The sequence below is a fragment of the Globicephala melas genome, chromosome 1 (assembly GCF_963455315.2).
Source record: "Globicephala melas chromosome 1, mGloMel1.2, whole genome shotgun sequence".
Classification (NCBI taxonomy): Eukaryota; Metazoa; Chordata; class Mammalia; order Artiodactyla; family Delphinidae; genus Globicephala; species Globicephala melas.
Window position 1 is genome coordinate 71,631,715 of NC_083314.1, and position 23,982 is coordinate 71,655,696.

The 23,982-nt window shown below is 44.1% G+C and overlaps 1 protein-coding gene across 7 annotated transcripts; it reads right to left on the minus strand.

Annotated features, from left to right (window-relative positions):
• Positions 1 to 588: 588 nt before the first annotated feature.
• Positions 589 to 20,287, minus strand: LY9 (lymphocyte antigen 9). Of its 7 annotated transcripts, none has more exons than XM_070044072.1 (10): positions 20,154 to 20,287; positions 15,876 to 16,202; positions 11,647 to 11,922; positions 10,786 to 11,124; positions 9,394 to 9,617; positions 8,153 to 8,273; positions 7,110 to 7,163; positions 3,800 to 4,080; positions 3,370 to 3,441; positions 589 to 1,271 (listed from the first exon to the last, which is right to left on the minus strand). In XM_070044072.1, the coding sequence occupies exons 1-10, from the start codon at positions 20,275 to 20,277 to the stop codon at positions 1,203 to 1,205; spliced, it is 1,887 nt and encodes a 628-aa protein (XP_069900173.1). In that variant the 5' UTR covers positions 20,278 to 20,287; the 3' UTR covers positions 589 to 1,202. The 7 variants fall into 7 exon arrangements, with proteins under 7 accessions (XP_069900173.1, XP_030697748.1, XP_060153502.1 ...); XM_030841888.2 differs by having other exon boundaries at positions 8,153 to 8,260; positions 9,348 to 9,617; XM_060297519.1 differs by having other exon boundaries at positions 3,800 to 4,122; positions 8,153 to 8,260; positions 9,348 to 9,617.
• Between the last annotated feature and the right edge of the window lie 3,695 nt (positions 20,288 to 23,982).

Here is a 23,982-nt window from a genome sequence, read left to right on the forward strand (position 1 = left end):
TTGAGCTTCTGTAATAAAGCCTTACAAAGATGATTATCCATGCAATGACCAGCCAATGAGCAAAGCAGTAATTAAGCTCCTGCTGTGTAGGAAGCACTGCCTGGCTCCCTGGGAGTACTTACTTCAGGCCGCAGAAGTCATACTGACCCCATGGACCATGTGCAGGGGCGCGTGACAGCAGAAGCACAGTATTCAAAAACATAAACGGGCTGCAAAGCACATGTAACGCAAGTGGACACAAGGGTATCATGAACGTAAATCAAGGGCCGTGTAACTTACAGGCAGGGGGACAGGGCTGAGGCCACAGTTTGGGGGAGAAGAGAGATATTATGCCTGTTATGCATCCAGACCTGACAATAAGGAGGGAAATTCTCTTGGGTAAATACGGGAGGCTTATTCAGAAGAGGCATTCTAAGCACTTAAAAAATATATCAAAAGAGCAGTACACACAAATGGTTTAAAAAATATCTGGCAGTACAAAATGTATGCATTAAAAAAATCCCCAAGCCAGTCTAGTTCCCTCCACAGAGACAGCCACTGATAAGATCTTTGTATTTCCTTTCAGAACTTTTCTTTACCTATATAAACATACAGTTATTTTTTTTATCCAACCGGTAGCATATGATACACACTGTCCAAGACTTTGTTCTTTCCATTAACAATGTATCTTAGAGCTCATTCTATATTAGCACATGTTAATCTTTCCTTTCCTTTCTTTACAGAAGTGGCAGGTTTTGCCATCGCGTGGGTATACTTTCACGTGCTGAACCAGATTCCTACTAGATGGACACTTAGGTTATCTGTAGCCTTTTATTTAAAAAAATACTACTGTGGTCATGATTTCACCTAGATCTTTGTGTCTGTAAGTGAGAATATCTGTTGGATTTATCTTAGCAGCTCTTTAGAGGAACATGTGAAGGTCCAGGTCCCCTTCAACAACATGACAAGCCTTGGCAGAGTTCTGAGGTGTGCATCTGAGCTGAGAGGCAGAAACAGTATGAGCATGCAAGGAGACAAATGGAGCCCAGAAGTTGTCTGATCTGCTAGTGGGTTTGGGAAGTCATGGGGGTGAGAGGAAGGGGGAGCCACAAATCCAGACATCGCTGGAACCCTGAAGGAAATTCTGAAGTGCTTCTGCCTGCGGGAGCCCCAGGCCCTGTTAAGTCCAGCACTCCAACCTCATGCAGGGAGGCAGCTGCATTTCAGGGAACATTTTCATAGGTAGATATTTCAGGAGACTCAAGATCATTCTGTTGCGGTGCTGGTACCACCTGTGAGCCAAAAGACACACAATAATATGGTTAATAAAGCAATTATCCAAGCTGATGACAAGCATTTACGGAGAATCTCCTAATGGTGAGGGCCATGCGCTAGGCTCTTTGGAAGGGAGATATGAGACAGTTTAGTGCAGCAAATTGAGGGTGTTCCAAAATGACAATAAAAGGCCTTGCTCCCAGGAAGCTACAGTCTAATGATCCCAGTCTCTACCCTAGCGAGAGAAACAATGCAGACATTTATATAAAGATAATTCAGGTGATAGAGGCTAAGTTCCAAAGTAATAGTCCAAACCATTAGACCTTCATATTCCAAGGGTTCTGAGGCTCCCTTGTCTGACAGTGTTCAGGAAAAGCTCTAAAGAGAAGATGAGACTTGAGCTGATGCAGAAAGGAGGTTAAGTATCATCAATAGCTTGGAAATAGCACAAACCTTCTTTGAGATATCATGCAGAGACAAGTGTCAGAAAATAACTAAAGTAGGTTTGAGAATTTCCTGATCAAGTGGGAAATAATGACCTTAGGAGACCCAGAACCAGAATTCCTGGTCCTGAAAATTCTGAGGGCAAGGAATAAATTCTTTCTAGAGTTTGGCTGAGGAAATGCACTGATTTCCACTTATATTGTGGGTGAAGGTGGTTTTAGGGGTCTTGAGTTCCTGGAGTGGTGTGGGAGTCATGCAGGACTGACCAGACAAGGTGGGGGGGGGTGTCACATGACCATTCTGAAACTCAGAGCAGGGACTGCTGTCCATGACTTTAAGATTGACCAGTATTGACCCAAACGCAAAGGGCCAGGCCCAAGCAGCTTCAGTGAACGTAGTGAACAGTACAGATTTGGCCTTGAGGACAAAGATAAAGTTCCTAGCTGGCTAGGCATTAGGCCATGCTCTAGAAATCAGGACATGAGGCAGAGATGGTTGAACCAAACTGTGTATTTGCACAAGCGTTTACTGAGCAAATTCTATCCATCTTTTAAGACCTCATCCAAATTATTTTTTTCATGAAGCCTTTCCTGGCTACCTCCATGCATAGCTGTCTACCATTTCCAATGTCCGAAAAACCCTTGGGAACTGCACACAGTGCAGTTTTCTCTCATCATATTTTCTCTCATCTTTCAGGTGACTAAACCAATCCAACTCTCCTACATCAAAGATAGATAACAAGTCTTCAAAGTCAAAAGTGGCGCCTTAAACATATTTGAATCCCCGTAGCCCTCAGCCCAGTTCTGGGCAAACAAAAGGTATTCAATACATATCTACTGATTGATTCATCAATCACAGAGAAGTAGCATAATTGAAAAACTTTGAGAGTTAAAAAAAGAATCTTGTTCGCACAAGTCTTCTGGGGGAGACTTGAAAGCAAGTATGAATGGACCCAGTATTTCCAGGAAAGTGAAAGTGGAGTGGACAGCCAGATTCAGATCAAGGTTAATTGTTGAAGACGTTTCAGGGTTATTTAAAAACTCCTTGTGGTTTTTAATATTGAAATTCCAAGCACTATCTGTGTGAACTGAGGCAAATTTAATTTCCTGAATCTCAGCTTCTCTGGCTATAAAGTTTGGATGACAGCACACTTGTAGAGTTGTTTTAAGGATCAGATGAGAATATGTTTGCTAATGTTTTGTAAACTGTAAAACTTTATATAAACTTATTATTAATGGGAAATTCTAAGCTTAAGGGATGTTTTAACACTCTAATGAAACCAATGTGCTGTAGTTAATAGCACATATTCCAAAAAATCTTGGCATTAGACTGTTGGCTAATTTCCAATTGTATTGGGAAGTTGCCATTTTGATGAATTAGAGATTGATTTAGAAACATACATGGACCATACAGTGTTTGGGTTTACAGACTGTTATTCTGGTAGTGTTAAGATTAATCAATATAAGATATCATTAAATTAATTAGAAATGTTCAGCTTTTGGCCACACAGATGTAAATCAGGAATATTTGTTTCAGCATCTCTATGCACCATGGAGTGTGTCAGGGGGGCACACAGTGATGGAACTTGAGCTCCTCTGCTTTCAGTTAAAATGGTCTGGGCAATATTTCCTCACTTTATGGGCCTTAGGATACAGAGAAAATTGTTCTCACCTTCTGAGGTTTCTGTATAGAGCAGTAGATTGTGGCTGACTTCTCTTTCTTCTGAGGAACTGGGGTCTGTCCCTGTAACAGACCAGCACCAGGATATCCATAATCACAGACGAGAGAGAGCTTTCCAGAGATTCGCCCTCAACTCGCACCCCACCAGGTTCTGATTACACATAGAGGGTGGGAACTGCCTTAGTGCAGTGGAAACAGTGCCTCTGGTTTCCCAGCACCTCCCTTATTTACTGCTCAAGAATGGGAGCGAAGTTCCTTTATATCAAGGGACCCCAAGGTTGGTAAACATGGATAGAATCACAATTCTCTGCCCTTGCACCGCTGGTCCTGTCCCCCAGTTTGGAGAGATTAGTCTTTCAGGTTACTGGATGGTCCTAGAATGGGGAGGGGGAGGGAAGGTGTACTGATCAAAAGAGCTCACCTGAAAGTCAAGGAACACCTGTGTATACACAGTTTCCCCTTCAATCGCAAGCGCTGGTGTCGTGTCATCTGGAGTGACGAGATAATACTCTGCTTGCCCCTCAGAGTCCGAGTCATGTCCAGCGTCCTCCTGAGTGACCAAATCACACACCTGGTCTCTTCCATTGACGGGCTGGTGCATCTCTGTCCTCTCCTCATCCTCCTCAGTTGTCCCATTGCTGTCAGAGCTGCTGTCGGAGACGTGCCTGGCGGTCTTAGGGAAAGTGTCCACCTTCTCATACCCTTGGGAGAGCATGGAGCATACTGTGTGGTCAGCAGTGGGCTCTGGAACACATTCTGCAGGGTTGGTAAAGTATGTACCAGCCCCCTTCTCTCTCTTGCTTTGTGCAAGGATCCAAGCTGCTCTGACTCCTAACCCCAGATGAGGCCTAGAGAACTGGAGGAGAAGGTGTTTTCCTGTCTTCCCTCACAGGACTCCATTCCATTACCCCTTCCTTCTTCCTTTCAAGCATTCACTTATTCATTCATTTGATAAGCATTCATCGAGTGTGATATGTGATGGACTTAGGAGCTCTCAGTGAGCAGGACTGGCCCCGTTGAATAAACCATCCTAACTGCCATGACAGGTACTCTGGGGAAACACAAAGGTGAGTTAGACCCGGTCTTGAAGGAGTACACTGTCTACCTGGGGGTCAGATCTATGCATAAATCAACTAATGTAAGGCCAACTGTGTCATAGGAAAAGTATGAGGAAAGTGCAGAAGTGAGAGGAGATGGTCTCTGGTTAGGAAGCAGAGAAGAACTTGTGAAGTGGCAGAATTAAGGTAGGCCTTGACATTGGGGCAGGACTTTGTTGAATGACAGTGTATTCTTGGTGGAAAGAACAGCATGATTAAAGGCAGGCATGAAACCTGAGGCACCCTCTCTTTTGGGAAAGGATGATACTTAAAATATTTAACAACCACAATGGTTTGGGCATAGGACAATCAGAATGGGTACCTGCTACGAACACCTGGGTGGATGTCTACTGCCTTCGGGACGTATCAAGCAACCCATTCGATCTAAGTGTAGAATAATAATGGCTCACATTTATTAAGTGCCCACTATGTGTCAGTCACTGTTCTAAATGTTTTTCATGAATAAATTCATTTAACCTGCATAAAACCCCATGAAGCCTAGACGATAACTATTCTTATTTATGTTTCACAGATGAGGAAACTGGAGCACATAAATGTTAAATATTTGCCCAAGTAAGTGGGAGGGCCAGGATCTGAATGCAGGTAATCTGGTCCCTGGTGTTCTTAACTGCTACTCAATACTGCCCCCTATGCCCTTTGTGTAGGAAAAAAGTAGACAAAAGGTGTCCTGGCCCAATACTGAGCAATAATCATAGTCATCACCTATTGAGTGCATACTGTGGGTGCTGCCCCACGCAGTCCTCACAGCAACTGAGAGGTTGGTGCCTTCATTTTGCAAAGTAAGGAAACTAAGGCTTAGAGACTGAATTGCCCAAGATCACTAAAAAGGAGGAGAGCTAGGATAAAAACACAGGATTATCTGACCTCAGGACTCATACACATGACCACTAGATTATCTTGCCTTTTGAGTAACAGACAAAGCCATGAGGAGCCATTGATGGTTTTAGAGCAGTCAGAATTAAGCTTTTCAAAGGGGGAGCAGAAGGGATAGAAAGGAAGAGTTCTGGAGCGGGAATGGCCAGTTAGGAAACTATGAACAATATTTCAGGGAAGAAGTTACAAGGAATGGGAATGTCTGTTAATAAGGACTTGTTAAATAAATTAAGGTACATCTGCAGAATGGAATAAATGGGAGTCAGTCTTAATCTACGTATGCTAATATTGCTAGGATCTACTGTTAAGTTAAAAAAGCAGGTTCAGAAAAATGTTATAGATGGCTCCCATATGTGTAATCAAAGGAAGAATATATGGCTTGTAAACGCGTTAAAGTGCTCTGAAAGGATTTAGACATACATATATCTTAACAATGGAGGTCTCTTCAGGGAGAGCTGGAGATTGGGATTTAGAAGGAGATTATTTTTAATTTATACCATGTGAATATGTGACTTTTCAATTAAAAAAAGAACCTGTTTCATAAAACAAAAAATTGATGACAGCATGAACTCAGGCAGTGGCAGAGTCTCCAAAGAGGAAACTCTGGAGAGATAGTGGAGAAATAAAAGAAGCAGACCTTGGGCACTGAGGAGAGGTGCTGGGGGAGGGAGGAGGGACAGGGATGACAGTGGTATCCCCAAAACTTTTTTATTCCTCCTCCTGTGCCCAGGGTGCCAAGGAAGGAGGGTTCAGGCTAGGGGAGACCAGGGTCTGTTCTGCCAGCTCTAAGGAGGAAGCTGGTGGGAAACTCCAAAGTCTAACCTCATTTCCATTTCATGCCCCCTTTTTCTTGGTTACACTTTCCCATCAGAAAAGGCTGCAATGTTGGATTTCTGAGCCCCTGGCTCCCCCACACATTCCCTCCTCCTATTCCATCTCCTTGGGGCATCCCCTCCATGAGAGGTGACATAGGGGTTTTTAAAGCAGGGTTTGACTGAGTGGCCAGAGTTTGGAGATTCCTTAGAACTCCAGAGCTTCAGAGTTCAAGGTGGTAATTTAGGACACTGAGATTTGGGACTGGGAGAATAAGGAACAGGCATCTCAGCTCTCCACCCCAACACTCATCAGAACAGCTCCACTTTTACGTGCATTGTGATTTGGGGGTGTTGCATAATATTTTGTTTGAAGAAAGCATTCCTTAGCTTTTTCGAAAATTGGAAAACCACTGCCTCAGTAATACTTATGGGTAATAGGTATCTAAACAGTCTTATGAGTTTTAATTTCAACTAACTTTTAATTTTGCTTCAGTCACAGATATACTGTTTCATCTGGTCTTTGTTTCTCCATTCTTGGAGTGGAGACAGTAAATTCATCCTCATCACGGGACACATTCCAGTGATGGCAGTCAATACCTGAGGAATCCTAGAGACCCCGGAGGAAGGACTAGTTCTCCTAGCTCTGGTTACCATCTTTCAGGAGTTCAGTCTGGTTGTGGCTTTTGTTCTCCAAACCACCTTCCTTTAGCATGCCGCTTCTCAGACTTTAACAGGCATACGATTCACCTACAGATCTTGTTAAAATGCAGATTCGTGTTCAGTATTCTGGGGTGGTGCCCGAGAGTTGCGTTTCTAACAAGCCCTTGGGTGTACCCACGTTGCTGGTCACACATTGAGTAGCCACACTCTGGAGCTTCCATCTGGCCTGGGAACCCCATAGCCTGTGTCACTGGTGCTATATTACCTGGTGTGTCAGCTGGAGCCTCAACTTGACTGGAACTGAAGGCTGGGGCTGAACCTGAGAAATCAAGTTAGAGAAGGATTATCATTAGGGCTGTGAGGGGAGAGAGTCTGATTCTGTGAGAGTCAAAGGAGAGAGAGAGATTTCTGAGGACCTAGGGAAAAGGTTTTAGGGAGGAGAGTGAACCCTGATGTGAGCACAAGCCCATGGGAAATGTTGGCCAGAGTCTAGGGTCATCTTCAGCTGAGGAGAATTCTCTGGAGTTTCCTGCCATCTCTCTGGAAGGGAGAGCTCTAACCCCTCTGTGGTAGCCACTCATCAGGTTGGTTTGCTGGCTCACAGTAATTCTTCCAGGGACCCTATATATTCTAACCAATCTGTTCTTTCTGGGAACTACTCCATTCCCACTTCAATACTGACATTCTAGAAGGAGCTACCAATCACAAACACTCATTCCATTGCCCACAGTGATTAGTCCAAGCAATAGTCACATGACCTAAAGCTGAGCCAATCAGAGAGATTTCTGAGGTTCTTCAAATTCGAGTTGGAGGGGAAACATCTTTTTCCCATTCCTGGTGTCAGAACTACTAGTATGTGTGAGTCTGGAGCTACCAGTTGCTGTGTTTTGGTGCATTCCACCCCCACCCCTTCCCTTCAGCTGGCTGTATTAAGAGAGTTAAGCTGGCTTATAGGGAAAAATAGGGATGAGAGATGGAGAGCTCTGGTGGCTTTTGAGTCTCTGGTGACATTTGTCTCTAGGCCAGCTCTTCTCTTCCTTGCCCATAGACTGATTATGTGAGTCTCCAAATAATAAACCAGTCCCCTTGCACCTCTCCCCACCCTTTCTTGTCTAAGCTAGTTTGAGTTGGGTTTCAATTATTTGCAACTAAAGAGTCCCAGCTGACACTCCTCCCCTATCATTCTGAGAAGAAATGAGGTCTTGGGAGAGAAGGGGTAGGAGGGAATTATGAGAGGACAAAGAAGTCTCCAGAGGTCCTAGGGAAATGGCCTCGTACTGGCAGATATCATTGATCTCAGAAACTCACATCGTCCTTTTTTCTTCCAAAAACACCAGCCAGAGATCCCAAAGCACAGAAGGGTGAAAAGAACCATCAGGGAGATCCCAGACCAAAGTGCTGTCCTTCTCTCAGGTCCTGTGAAGAGGAACTGAGTGATATCAATATAAATAACAAGGGAGTTGGGGCAAGCAAAGGACAAAACATAAAGGCCATCCTACCTGCCTCTTAAAATCCCATACTATTGCGGGAAATATTCCTTTTCATTCATTCATTCATTCTACAGCTATTTATTGAGCAGTCATATTCCAGGCAAGAAATTATAGCAGTAAGGCAGACACTGTCCCTGGGTAGAGAGGTTTATTGCTTGCCCAGTGTCACAGAGTTTTAAGTACCTGAGCTGGGATTTGAATGCAGGCTGTCAGATCCTAAAACACCCTTATCCATCACACTACACTGCCCCTCTCTATAAATGGCATAAGGACAGTTCTAGAAAGTGAATCCAGATTACTATTGATCGGGGCTCTAAAACCACTTGCCAGACACAGCCTGACCCAGCATTTTCACATCCTGGGTAGACCTTCCTTTTTTTCTGCTTCTCTCTAGGGAAGAGCAGAGCACAGAACTCAGAGCCTCAATCCCGCTTCTTCTGTGTGACCTTGGTTAGTATGACTGAGGAATTAAATTGTCTATTTAATTTTAATTAATTAAAATTTAAATTAAAAATCAGCTACTCTATTCCTTATTGAAAAACTGATAAGTATATTTGGAACAACTCAGATATAAATATATTTTTTCAACTGCAAATTTTATGAAATCTGAATACAGATCAACTACTGCCCATGAGAATTTAGCATCTGAATTAAGATGCGCTGTAAGTGTAAAGTACATACTGGATTTCAATGACTTAGTACAAACTGAAATGCAAATTATGTCGTGAATAATTCTTTGTATTGACTACATGTTGAATTGATATAGTTTGGATATATTGAGTTAAATAAAATATATGATTAAAATTAATTTTACCTGTTTCTTTTTGCTTTTTCTAATATGACTATTAAAAATTTAAATTACCTATTATAATTTCATTATATTTCTATTGGAATGTGCTGCTCTAAAGACTCACTCACACTCCCTCACTGCACTTTATAAAGAACCACTCAGAATGAAAACTCTTGGGTCCACGGACTTAAGGCTCTGAGGTCTGGCTGAACAGGAGAGCAACCTGGACAGAGGTCCCTAGAAAGAAACTGCTGGGAGCTGTTGCTGACAGGATTGCTGGCTCTGCATGTGAAGCTGGGGTGTTTTTCTCCACTTCTCCAGGAGACACTGAGGTGAGCTCCCCCTTGGGACACAACAGCTCCTTTCTGTAGGGGGCTCCATATGTATGTCACATTGTGTCCACTGTCCTCCACTGAGCATGTCAGGCTGATCCTGCAGACGCCGTCCTCTGTGAGCCCGAGGCTCCTGGTGACTTTTGGCTTCCTCAGCCTCCCTATGTGAGGAGAAAGGCAAACCAGATGTGGAGTCAGGCCTGCACCCTGGGCAGTTACCATTCAAAATATATTCATGAAGTTGTGGATTGACACTGCCTTAGGGCTGGGAAGGTGCCTCCAGGAGTGCATCTGGACTTTTCTTGGATAGATCTAAAATCTCAGACTCATCACTTTACTCATCTTTGGTCCTTGGAAATAGAGGGGTTAATGAAAAGTGAAAAAAGATACCCCATCATTCTATACAGTATACTGTGAAGAACAAGCAAACCAATCAACACAAATAAGCACAACACTTCCAAGTGCACTGAGGCCCTTCAAGGCTTACATTTTGAGGTCCCATCATCTAATTTGTTTCCTTACGTGAGATAAGGAATATGGAGAGGTGAGCACAGCACTGTCACAGAGTAAGCACTTAATAAATGTTAACAATTTTAAAAGCAGCGTAAGACTGGCACTCTTTGTTCCCAATTTCTTATTCTTTTTGCTGGATCGTCTTCCTGGTTCTTTGATACCTGAGTCACAGTAGGCAATAGAAGTGAACTAGCTGACTTACATATTTTAACAGGACCATGGACAGTGACTCTTTTCTCTGTACTGAGACACCAACATGTCCAGGCAGGGGATAGGTTGACCATGTCTGAATGGTAGAGGTGAAGGAGCTGGCAAATTTAAATTATACAAACCGTCCAGCTAAGCTCCTGTGAAGCACAGGGCTGAGGAGGAAGACTCTGAGTTCTTTCCCTCACACTCAAGGAAACCAAGTAGCCTTCCAAGCTCTTGGAGGTCACAGGACAATAAAGGCTTTCTCCTCAGTCTTCTATGATTTTACCCAGCCAGCTCTGCCTTTATGCAAAATGATAATGTTCTATAAAAATACAGGTTGGAGAGTTCCTTGTCCCACCCAATAATCAATGCAGGAGGACAGGGCAAGTACCAGAAGTTGGTTGATTGAGGCTTAACTGGAAGCCTAGAAGAAGGGGGCCTGGGCTAGGGGAATTTGCTCAGCTGCTGATTGTATTGTCCTCCTGTGAACGTACTGGTGTGAACTCAGTAGCTGTCCTGTGGGTCTGAGGCATTTTGTAGGAGGAGGGAGGTGGGCTAGGCAGCAAAGAGGAGAAAGCTTTCAGGGAATGAATCGAATGATGGGCGCTCTACTCAGAAACTTACGGTAGATGCTCAGGTTGATATGTTTTGTGCTGGCAACTCTGGCGTTTGAGCACACATAGGCGTGGTAGGGGCCGGCGTCCTCCATCTTCAACTGGCCAATCTTTAGGGAGTAGTCCTGGCTGGAGACCCACACTGTGCTCTGATTTGGGTCCTTGAACTTAATGAGTTGATTGGCTGTTGCTTCTTCTCCCCGCTCTTTGCTGATAATAGAGGTGTTAAACATCCAGACAACGTTGTCTATGTGCTGACTGTCCGGGAGCGCCAGGGACAGGGTGATGGATTCCCCCAGGATCCCTGCCACTGTCTCCCCCATTGGTCTTCCTCTGGAAGCTCCTAGATCTGTAGCCAGAGGTGAGACATTGCAGTTTCAGCCACTGGTCTCGATCCCTTGACCCTCAGCCTGCCTGAAGGGGACTATAGCCTAATCCACCCTCCTGCCCAGGCCTCCTTCCCCCTTTCTCTGATGAGGCATCCCTGCTGCTTTCCCATGACCACTTGTCATGCACAGGTATGCACCTGGCTCTGCCTATTGCATACCCAGTCCTATCCTGCCCTCTCTGCCCTTCTAAGGACACCCTAGGAGACACCCCTATCCAAGCAAAGAGCAATCTGGATTTCTGCATCCATACTCTCTTTCCCTCTCTTGTGTTATAGACCCTTGGAGTTTCAGAGTGCCCTGGGAGTTCCCAAGTCCCCTACCAGTCTCTCTCAGGCTCCTGAGGGTAGAGAAAAAGGGATTTTCGGGCCTGTTCTCTTACCTCCCTACCTCATCTGTGTCCTGCCAGAATCCTGGGATTTAGACTCTGTAGCTGCTTAGACTGTTTCTGGAATCCCCTGGAGGGCCTCAGTGGAGCCAGTTACCTGTACAGAACTGCCAGGCATGGACAGGGCGGGAGCTGCTCTGGCTGACGGGGTTCTTGGCTCTGCAGATGTATGGCAGGTTTGGGTCACAGGGCAACCAAGAGATGGTGAGACTAGGCCCCCCCCAGGATTCAGAAGCATGGGGATCCCTCGAAGTCCAGTAGTACTGAACATCTTCCCCTGCCCCCTTCACGGAGCATACAAGGGTGATGTTACAGGAGGCGTTCTCAGACATGTTCACAGACTTCATGGTGACTCGGGGCTCCTGCAGCTGTTCTGCAGGAACAAGGGCAATAGGAAGACTATTCAGACTGCTTCCCCAGCAGGAAAGGGCTAAGGGAAAAATATGGTGTTGGTAGAAGAGCTGGGGGCCAAAGGAAGAGGCCAGCATTATCTGTTCCAGTGGCAAGTCTTTTTTTTTCCTCTTTGTATCCCATGCAAGCTAGGTTGATTGCCTTTCCTCAGTGCTTCTGTAGTATCCTCTACAGCTGTTATCACGGAGACTCAACACGACAATAGTCTGATTATTCTCTCTCTCCCCCACCAGTTAGTGAATTCCTTGAGGACAGAGCCAGCGTCTGTGTCTGAACATCTAACATCTGCCTGGTCCATGAAAGACACTCATGAATGTTTGGTAAATAAATGGATGAATGAGCCAGCCTCAAACACGGGAGATTTGGAAGCTCTGCCTCTATAATTTGAGTTGCCCTTGTCTTTTGGTCTAGATTTGGGACCCACTGTGCTTCCAGACTTTCTTCCTGGTCCTCTCCTTTCCTTTTGTTCCATCTCCTCTGTTCACAGCCTGTGTGTGTGTGTGTGTGTGTGTAAGTTCATTTTCTTTTTTGAATAGGCAATACATACATAAAATTGAAATTGCAAAGATACAAAAAGGTGCATATGCACACACAAAGAAACAAGCTTTCTTGCCCCAGCCACCTAGTTCCTCTCCCCAGGAATTATTGTTCCTGGAGGCAGTTACTGTTATGAGATTCCTGTTGATCTTTCCAGAGATATTCTAGTTGTAGACACATATATATAATAGCACGCTGTACATATTGTCCTTAAGCTTTTAAAAATTTTAATGATATATCTGGGAAATTGTTGTATGTTAGTACATATTAAGTTGATTCATTCTATTTCTGTTAACTGCATAGAATTCCATTTCTTTAATATATCCAGAGCACCCTAAAAAATCAATCAGAAAGGTCAAACAATCCAATAGAAACACGGTGTTATAGGCTAAATTCTGTCCCCACAAAGTTCGTATGCTGAAATTCTAACCCCAAGTACCTCAGAGTGTGACTGTATTTGGATATAAGACTGTATTTGGAAACGGAGGTAATTATTTTAAAATAGGGTCATTAGGATGGTCCCTAATCCAACATGTCTGGTGTCCTTATAAGACGAGGAGATTAGGACAGAGACAACACAGACAGAGAGACAACCATATGAGGACATAGGGAAAGAAGGTGGCCGTATGCAAGCCAGGGAAAGAGGCCTCAGAAGAAGGCCTCATGACCAGCCCCAGATTTGTGAGAAAATAAATCTCTGTGGTTTAAGTTACTCAGTCTGTGCTATTTTGTTATTGCAACCCTAGCAAACCAACACAGATTTTGGCACCAGAACTGGGGTGCTGCTATAATGAATACCCAAAAATATTGAAGTGGCTTTGGAACTGGTTAACTGATAGAGGCTGGAAGAGTTTTAAGGTGCACGTTAGAAAAAGCCTAGATTGTCTTCAAGAGACAGTTCATAGAAATATGGATGTTAAATGTGATTCTGGTAAGAGCTCAGAAAGAAAAGAAGAGATCTGTAAAGAAAATTTCTATTATCTCAGAGATAGACATATTATTGTCAATATAACATTGATAGAAATATAAACATTAAACATGTGGCTGGTAAGGTAATAGTTGAAAATGAAGAGCCTGTTATTGGAGGAAAGGTGATACTTATAAAGTGGCAAAGAACTTAGACAAATTATGTTCTAGTGTATTGTAGAAAGCAGAACATTTAAGTGATGAACTGGGTATTTAGTTAAGGAGATCTCCAAGCAAAGCGTTGAGGGCACTGCCTGTTTTCTCCTTTTGCTTGTAGTAAAATGTGAGAGAAGAAAGATAAATCGAGGAAGGAATTGTTAAGCAAGAAGAAAGCAGAATTTAAAGATTTGGAAAATTCTCAGCCTATCTATAGAGCAAAAAATGAGAATTTGTGTCTGGGGAAAACACTGAGAGTATGGATAGACAATGGTGTAATTCAAGGATCCAGTCAACCATTTCAGTAGAAATTCTGCCACCTTGGACTGAAGGGACACAGATTGGACAAAATGAAGGAAGGCTGTCAGATTTCGGGGATTTTACAGGATAAGCCAATAGAGATGTCCAGCTGAGACCATGCTTTATCCTTCAAGAAAAGGGAAGAATGACCCCAAGGGCAGTTCAGGGGTCGACAGGTCTGCCACTGGCACCACAGGCCTAAAGGTCATAGGCCCAGGGGCCGTTGGTGGCGTGGTTTCCTCCTTGGTTCCAGGGGGCAGGGCTGCTGGCCAGGGCCCAGGGCCAAGGAGGTGTGGTTGCCACCCCAGTGGACCAGGAGGATAAATCATAGAGCCAAAGGGGATTATTCTCAGATCTAAGAAGATGTGGAGACTTCCCTAGTGGCGCAATTGTTAAGAATCCACCTGCCAATGCAGGGGATACGGGTTTGAGCCCTGGTCCGGGAAGATCCCACATGCCGTGGAGCAACTAAGCCCGTGCACCACAACTACTCAGCCCGCGCACCTAGAGCCCATGCTCCACAACAAGAGAAGCCACCGCAATGAGAAGCCCGCGCGCCACAATGAAGAGTGGCCCCTGCTCGCTGCAACTAGAGAAAGCTGACATGCAGCAACAAAAAACCCAATGCAGCCAAAAATAAATATATAAATAAATAAAATTTATTAAAAAAAAAAGAAAATACATCATCAAAAAAAAAAAAGATGTGGTACATATATATACAATGGAATATTACTCTGCCATAAAAAAGAATGAAATAATGCCATTTATAGCAACATGGATGGACCTAGAGATTGTCATACTGAGTGAAGTAAGTCAGACAGAGAAAGACAAATATCATATGACATCACTCATATGTGGAATCTAAAAAAAGGGTACAAATGAACTTATCTACAAAATAGAAATAGAGTCACAGATGTAGAAAATAAACTTATGGTTACCAGGTGGTAAGGGGGGGATAAATTGGATTGACATATACACACTACTATATATAAAATAGATAACTACCCCAATAAAAATTTAAAAAAAATCAAATAGAATTTGCCCTAATAGGTTTTAGACTTGTTTGGGACCTGTGACCCATTTCTTCTTTCAGATTTCTCCCTTTTGGAATGCAAATGTCTATGCAGGTAACTTGTCTGGTTTCAAAGGTTCACAACTGGAGAGGAATTTTGCCTAGGATGACTTATACCTCAAGTCTCACTTATACATGATTTAGATGATATCTAGATAAGACTTTGGACTTGATGTCGGAATGGGTTAAGACTTTGGGAGCTGTCGAGATGAGGTGAATGTATTTTGTGAGAAAGACATGAGTTCTGGGGGACCAGAGGGCAGAGTGTTATGGGCTGAATCAAAATTCATATGTTGAATTCATAATCCCTATTACCTCAGAATGTGACTGTATCTGGAGATAGAGATTTTAAAGAGATAATTAAGTTAAAATGGGGTTATAATGTGGGCCTTAATCCAGTATGACTGGTGTCCTTGTAAAAAGAGGAAACTAAGACACAGACAACACAGATAGAGGGACGACCATGTGAGGACACATCAAGAAGGTGGCCATCTGCAAGCCAAGGCATGAGTCTCAGAAGAAATCAAACTTGCTGACACCCTGACCTTGGACTTCTACCCTCTAGAATTGTGAGAAAATAAATTTTTGTTGTTTAAACCACCCAATCTGATCTTTTGTTATGGCAGCTCTAGCAAGCTAATACAGATGGATGGATAAAGGATATTAACACAGAGAGAGAATCCACATGGCAGAAAAGAGAATCCAAATAGCTCTTAAACACATTTTGGCTGTTCTTCGCTCTTGACACCTGTATTTATGGAATTGGGGGAAAAGGACCAATGTGATAGTTCTCTTTGTCCTAGAGAGATTAATTCCTGGAGAGGGAAAAACCCTGCTTTTAAAAAATAAAAGGTCAAAACCCACAGACACTCTCTGGAACTCACCATAGATAGACAGGGTGAATTTCTCACTTGTGGTGACTTTAGAATTCTTTTGGTTTATCTGGGCTTTGTAGGATCCTGCATCTTTCAGAGTCAGCTTGTTGATAGACAAGGAGTTGTCCTGGGTGACGTTTATTCGCCCCTGGTAGCTTTTGTCTATTAAGATAATCTTTCCGCTTGCATCTGCTAAAGCCAAAGCTTGTTGGGGACCACTCCAGGTGATGTGCTCAATTTCTGCGTCTACTGAAATGTTCAGGGACAGAATCACCGAACCCCCTAGAATCCCTTTCACCACTGTTGGTGTTGAGTCCTTTTCAGAGGCTCCTAGCCCTGCAGAGAAAAAAGAGGGACTTGGAGGAGGAGCTGGAGTCCTCAAGCCAGCGTTCATTTGTTTGTTCATTTATTCATGCATGTGTGCATTCATTCATTCAATAAACACATATTGGTAATAAATGCCAGATGTTGAGAAATGAAATGATATTTTGGCTGTCCTCCCTCTAGGTCCATTGCTTAGCAAATGGACCTCATTCATCCATTCATTCACTTCCCAAACATTCTCTCCCAGGAATGTAGCTACAATAATCAGTAAAACAGACTTTATAGGTTTCTATTCCTACAGGGAAATTAGCATTGTGGCTTTCAATGAATTTCTAAATTTCTCTGAGAATCAGTCTACACATCTGTAAGACAGAAATGTTCACACCTGTACCATCTTCCTCCAGGAATGTGGTAGAGATGAAATAAAATCAGGTTGCTGTAAATCATAAAGAACTAATGAAGTAAAAATATGGAGCATCTTTAAAAAAACAAGATGGATTGATGGATGGCTAAAAGGGTGGATAGATGAATAGGTGTGTGATAAAGGAAGTAAAGTAAAACACCAGTGATAGAACTGAGCTGGGAGGTATCTGCGTGTTCACTGCAAAATTCTTTCGAGTTTTCTGTACGTTTGAGAATTTTCATAATAAACTATTGGGAATTAAAGGAGCATCTCTCGCCTCTATTATCACCTTACCTTTCCCTCTTTGCCCATGGATCTCAGTCTGACTTTGGCTTGGCCAGGGAAATCTGGTCTGTGCTTGGGAACAAGGTTTGGGGTTGGGAATAGGTAGGTAGCATTGATTCAACACCTGATTTCCTCATCTCAGGAAAGACCCGGATCTCTGATAACCATTGTTACTAAGGGCTCCAGAGGCCTGACATTTGGCCACGGCAGCTTATTTCCTTGTAGAGGTCCTGTGAGTATCCTCTGGGTGACCCCAACCTGGATTCCCAGATTCCAGGACTTCTGAGGCTCTAGAGAGTGCTCTGTAAACCCTAGACCAACTCAGATGGGTTCAGGACCCAGACTCCACCAGGAATTCTGGGTGGAAAAATATGTAGAAAATGTTAGAGAGAGAGGAGTGTCCAAAGTACAGCCTGGATGGATGGGAAAAGGTTGAAGTGTGTTCTGAAAGCCTAAAGATTACGGGTTCCGTAGACACAGAGAAGAGATTGGTGCAGGCCAAGGGGGTCTCTGCCCAGACCCCCATCAGCAGAGCGCTTGGACCTTGTGGCGTGGTAGCTAGGGAGGACACAGGACTAGGAACCCTGGACACGAAAGGGTCAGTTCAGGTGGACTCTGGGGGCAGATTCAGAAGACAGAAGCTTAGCTGAAGTGATGTTGGTTTGAGGTTGCCTAAAAGAGAGCTCTTCTCATCCAGAAGACACTGCTTATGATTGCTATGTGTGTATTAGGCACTTTGTAGAAATCACTTCACTTAATCCTCAAAATTATCTGATAAGTAGTCCTGTTTTTCTGATAAGGAACTGAAATTTAGAGAGTTTAAGCCACTTGCCTGAGATCACAGGTTTGGTCAGTTGCAGAGCCCAGATTCTATGTATGTGATGCCCCAGGGTATAGAGGCCAAGAGCACTGACCACCCCATCCTGGAAGCCCAGAGGTGCTGGGTCTTGGCTGGGCTCATATGAACATGTTTTGACATCATCGCTCCTCACATCAACGATAAACAAAGCCTCTCATACTGTCAGTGGGAGGAGCAGGATGTGGTCCTGATCATATTGTAGCAGAGTGTTACACAGCTCCCTGCAGAGTGACAGGAGCCCCAGGTATCAGCCATCTTATTTTTTTTATTTTTTATTTTTGCGGTACGTGGGCCTCTCACTGTTGTGGCCTCTCCCGTTGCGGAGCACAGGCTCCGGACGCGCAGGCTCAGCGGCCATGGCTCACGGGCCCAGTCGCTCCACCGCACGTGGGATCTTCTCGGACCGGGGCTCGAACCCGTGTCCCCTGCATCGGCAGGCGGACTCTCAACCACTGCGCCACCAGGGAAGCCCAGCCATCTTATTTTTTAACTACATCATTTGACAAATAATTAAAGGGGGCTTCAAAGATTGTGATAACTGAATTTGACTTGCCCATCCTTGAATAGTGTCTGAGAATAATGTACTTAACAGTGATTATCATAATAACAAACATAGCTTCCACCAACTATGTGCCAAGCACTGTACACATACCATCTCTATTGATAAAACAGTCTTGCATAATACATCTTATTATTTGTATTATACACTTAAGAAATAGAGGCTCACACACCTAAGAAATGATGGAGAAAGGACTTAATTTCAAATATTCCTGGTACTGAAGCTGGGGGCGAGGGGCCAAAACTTTTCACCCTACTGCCTCCTAGGTTCCTGAAACAACTCCTTGGAAACACAAAAGCCTCAAGGAAACTCCCTTCTAGACCCAAACAGTGAGGTTTGAGGTAACCCTAATTGGTGGAACCAGACAGAGGGAGATGTCTCTTTGCCCTGAACTGTTTGAAATTTCCTGCATTGACCACCTGAGGCTTGGAGGTCGTTGGATGTGGCTAATTCCAGGTTTATCCAACATAACCAAGAAGCATCTCAAGAGCTGGGTGTGGATATAAACAGCCTGCTGCCACCTGTGTTTTTATGGTGAGAAAAGATGAAATAGAAAGTGAAGGGGCTTCCCTGGTGGCGCAGTGGTTGAGAGTCGGCCTGCCGATGCAGGGGACACGGGTTCGTGCCCCGGTCCGGGAAGATCCCACATGCCGCGGAGCGGCTGGGCCCGTGAGTCATGGCCGCTGAGCCTGCGCGTCTGGAGCCTGTGCTCCGCGACGGGAGAGGCCACAGCAGTGAGAGGCCGGCGTACCGCAAAAAAAAAAAAAAAAAGAAAGTGAAGAGAGGGGGCTTCCCTGGTGGTGCAGTGGTTAAGAATCCACCTGCCAATGCAGGGGACACGGGTTCAATCTCTGGTCTGGGAAGATCCCACATGCCACAGAGCCACTAAGCCCTTCCGCCACAACTACTGAAACCCATGCGCCCTAGAGCCCATGCTCTGCAGCAAGAGAAGCCACAGCAATGAGAAGCCCGCACACAGCAACGAAGACCCAACACAGCCAAAAAAAGTGAAGGGAGGTCAAACTAAAATTCAGCCTTGAGGTCTAGGCTCCCTCTACCCCCATACATGCATCTAAGAGTTTTCTAGAGTTTTCCTCACTGCCCATCCCCACCTCTATCCTCACTGCTGTCAGGTCCTTAGTGCTACCTGCATTATCCTCCTTGAATCCCTGGTGAGGAAGAAGGATTCCAGACAGATAGTAACTGTCACAGTCCCAGGTGGTTGAGATACACCCTGGGGTACTGGGTTAGCTCTGCCCACTGGAGAGGGGTGAGCAAAGATGAAATAGAAAGTGCTCTTGAGAAATGTTTCTCAGAAACTAGCAGGACTTGGGCCTTGAGGGGGAGGTAGGATGGTGGGGAGAAAGGATATTCACATAGAAGCCACCTAGCCGAGGGCAACCAGACCATCTCCAGATCCCTAATGAAGCCTCCATACATGTGATAAACAAGGCAGGATGTAGAAAGAAGCTCGAGCAGTTCTATCCCTCTCTAGGAAATTGACAGGTGGCTTACCCTCAGGACAAGTTCCCTGTATCTCTCTGTGTGTTTTACCCACAGTGTATGGGGAACAAACTCATCACCCAGTATTTCTTAGCAGGAAGATGTGAGGGTGAGAGGAATAGAGTCTGAGCCCAGAGTTATTTGTGACCGGGGCTAGAATGTCACCTATTCATGGTGTGTAACTATGCATACTCACACACACACATACAGAGCTCAGAGTAAGGTGCAACTTGCAGAATAATTACCAAAAGGAGAAGAGTTTCCTGCTTTTATCAGTTAGAATCCCCAGCAGAAACGTGACCAGCCTCAGAGGAACACCAGTAGCAAGCGGCGGTGGCCATAGTGTGGACTTACCCATGAGCAGGAAGAGGAGAGGGATCCATAGAAAGGGAGAGAATATGTGTGGCTGACTCTCTGGTGGCTTATTGGAGAGAGTTTGTAGAGCCCAGCCATCTGTTTGTCTCCCTGGGCTCGCCATGATGATCTGTTTTCAGATAACACGCTGAAGGACGAAACACTTACCACAGCTTCCGCAATTGCATGTGAGTGTGTGTGTGTGTGTGTGTGTGTGTGTGTGTGTGTGTGTGTCCCAGGGAGGGTTGTTTATACCCAGCACCACGGACTCCTCCCACATGCTCAGGCTGGGGTACAGGTCCCGAGTCTATTAATAACCTTCATGGGATTTGCAAACCAATAGCGGGTATCACTTGCTTCAGCCTCAGGAGACTTAGATTCTAAACTTGGCTCTGAAGATGCCGCTTAAAGATCTCTACCTCCTGGTATTCATGCCCTAGTGTAATCACCTCTTCTTGAGTGTGGGATAGATTTTGTGACTTGCTTCTAGTGAGCAGAATGTGGCAGAAGGGACGGGATGTGGCTTCCATCTTGGGCTCTCTTTCTCCACCCCCATCCCTCCTTGAGCTCATGCGAGGAGCCAGGTATTATGCTGTGAACTGCAGGCCTCCAAGATAAGGAAGGTCTCCAGCCAGCGTCCAGCATGGAACTATCGGCTCTGGCCAATGGTTGATGAGAACCTGAGACCTGCCAAGAGCCACAGGAATGAAACTGGAAGTGGATCCTCCCCTAGGAGGGCCTTGAGGTGACTGCAGCCCTGGCTGACACCTTGACTGTAGCTTAACGAGGGACCCTGAGCCAGAGGCACCCAGCTAGGCTGTGCCTGGATTCTTGATCCACAGAAGCTGTGAGATAATAAATGTTTATTGTTTTAAGCTGCTAAGTTTTGCAGTTTGTTACACAGCAATGGATAACTAATACAATGGTCTAATAAATTCCCTATTTTGCTTAAGCCAGTTTGTGTTGGCTTCCTGTCAATGCAACTGAAAGACTTTGAATTACTCCTGAAAAAACACCAGGGAAATTGTGCTGAGGATGGATGTTGCAGGTAACGGTTGTAGAACTGGCTGAGTTGAGAATTAAGTTGCGGGGGGTAGCATAATTCCCTTTATTTGCCTTGGGAAGCTGACTTCTTTTAATTGATAGTGTAATAGCTAGTTAAGCTGTAGCTTGTTGTATCTTGAGATTTATATGTTTACTTAGACTATAACATTAGAGGACTTAGAAAACTTCAGGATGGTGTAGTGTGTGGTTTGAGCTAACATTCAGTGAGTGCTTCTCGGGTCCTAGGCCCTCTTCTAAAACTTGACACAAATGAACTCATTAGTCCTCACAACAGCTTTATGAGATAGGTATTTTTTTTTATCATCTCCACTCTATAGATGAGAAAACTGAGGTATAAGGAGAGTAAGTAGCTTGCTCTGAGTTTTGTAGTTACTGAGAATTTGAACCCAAGAAGTCTGGGAGGAAGGAGGGAGAGAGGGGGACAATTAAGATAACAGGCCTCTGCCCATGGAGAGCTTCTTCAGAGGCTGGTCATGAGCTGATGCTGTACAATCCTGAGAGGGAAGCCCTCCTTAAATTTGTGCTTTAGACACCTCTCTCACCTCACTCGAGTACTGGCCCTGTGGTTAGAATGTGGTTTCCTAGAGAGAACTGCAGGACATGGGGCCAGGAACGGTTGCCGCAGCTCAGATAGAGAGTCTTACAACCTAGGAGCTATGGACTAAATGTTTGTGTCTCCCCAACATTCACATGTTGAAGTCTAATCCCAAATGCGATGGTTTTAGGTAGTGGAATATTTGGGAGATGATGAGGTCTTGAGGGTGGAGCCCTCAAGAATGGGATTAGTGTCCTTATACAAGAGACCCCAGAGAGCTCCCTCACCCCTTGTGCCATGTGAAGACACCTTGAGAAGATGGCTGTCTATGAACCAGGAAGCAGGCTCTTACCAGACGCCAAACCTGCTGGTGCCTTGATCCTCGACTTCCCAGCCTCCAGAACTGAATTTCTTGTTTATAAGGAACACAGCCTATGGTATTTTTGTTATAGTGGCCCAAATGGACTAAGACATAAGACTACAGGCAGTGATGGTCCAGCAAGTGTTTTTAAGCAGAGGCATGGCCTGACTCAAGGACTCGAAGAAAGATTACTCCAGCAGCAGAGTGGAAGGTGGATGGAAGGAATGAGACTGAGATATGAGAAGACAGGTCACTAGGGAGCCCAGGTAAGAGCATGAGAGCAGGGACAGCCTGGATGGGAAGAGAGAACAAAGGTGGGAGAGGGTTCAAAGATATTGTTAATAATAAAAATAATCACTAACATCTGTTGAGTAATTGCTGTGGGTGAGGCTTTGTGCTTGGAGTTTTACATACGTTTTCTCTTTTAATCCTCAAATCAACACTATTTGGTTGGTACTGCTATTATCCCCATTTTAGAGATGAGGAAACTGAGGCTTAGTGAGGGAAATGTCATTGGAAGGACCATCTTTGAAGTTGTGAACATAGGTAGACGCAATCTTGTGATAGAATCCAAATGAAGTATCATTTAAGGATAGTAATTAAGTACAATAAAAATCTAAAATAATGCGAGTTTTGATATAATGCAGTTGGCAAATGGGGTCTTGTACTCACCCAGCCCCTGTCTTCACACAGCGAGCGCTAATATTCTCATTGGGCCATGGATGCAAAGACACCTAGTGTTGGGAAGCAGAGTGGAGGCAGGTTGGTCCCAGCATCTCCAGTTTCTCAGTGTCCTTGTACCAGGCCAGCAAAGGGTGCAAATGACTGGAAAGTCTGGAACCCCTGCTACTGTCCTGGAAATCCAGCCAGTCATAGGCTCCTATTTAATGGGCATTGCCTTCAGGTAGTATCAGACTCCAGCCTGGGCTGCAATTTGGATCCTGCAGCCATAGTCCCAAATTTAGTTGCATAGATTCACCATGAGCCCCAAACCAGCCCTTCAATAACTTTGCAATTAAGATGACCCTGCATGTTACATAACTGCATTTTTTTGACTTTACTTTTAATGTTATGTGGGGTTCTAATATGTACTATTCCTAAAGATTGGAAGAATATGAAAAGAGTATAGAAGTTTGGCAAGTTCAAAGCTCTTTACACCTAAATGGAAAGAGAGTTAAATATCTTAAGAGCAAAAAGAAATGCAAAGGAAAAATCAAGTTCTGTAGTTGCAGGAAGGGGAAAAATTAGGTAATATCACAGTGTGCAAATTGAATCTAGGGGACAAGGGCATGAGACCAGCCTTTTAGAGGGCATCAACAAAGTAAATAAAGGGACCATCAGCTAAAGTCTCAGTGATATCTGATCATTAACCAACTGTCCTTGGTTGAGAAAGTGGCCCAGGGAATAGCTGGGATTGAGATGATTGTTTCCTTTGTAGCTATGAATCTTTCAATCCTGGAAAGATAAGGAATTCAGAATAGACATGTTCAAGATATCAGTTAATACTTTTTGTTTAAGCATATGTATTGTTTAAGAAATTCAGCTTATTAAAGTTATAGTTAACTTTGTGGTTCTGATTTGAACTGTGTTAATTGAGTAATTGATTTACACTTTGATTTTAGTTGGAAATCTTAAGTATATATGAAGTATTGAATATTTTAAAACCACTTAAGAATCACCATATTTAAAACTTTAATTATTAGATTTATAAGCTCTCTTTAAGTATTTGGGGAGGCTTATTTGTTGATTAAAATACTTTAGAAGGAAATTAAATATATGACATTCAATAGTGAGGTTTGAAGTCCTTAAGGGAATCAATTTATACATTTGTAAAATGAGTCAAATATTATCAGTAGCCACTAAAAAGG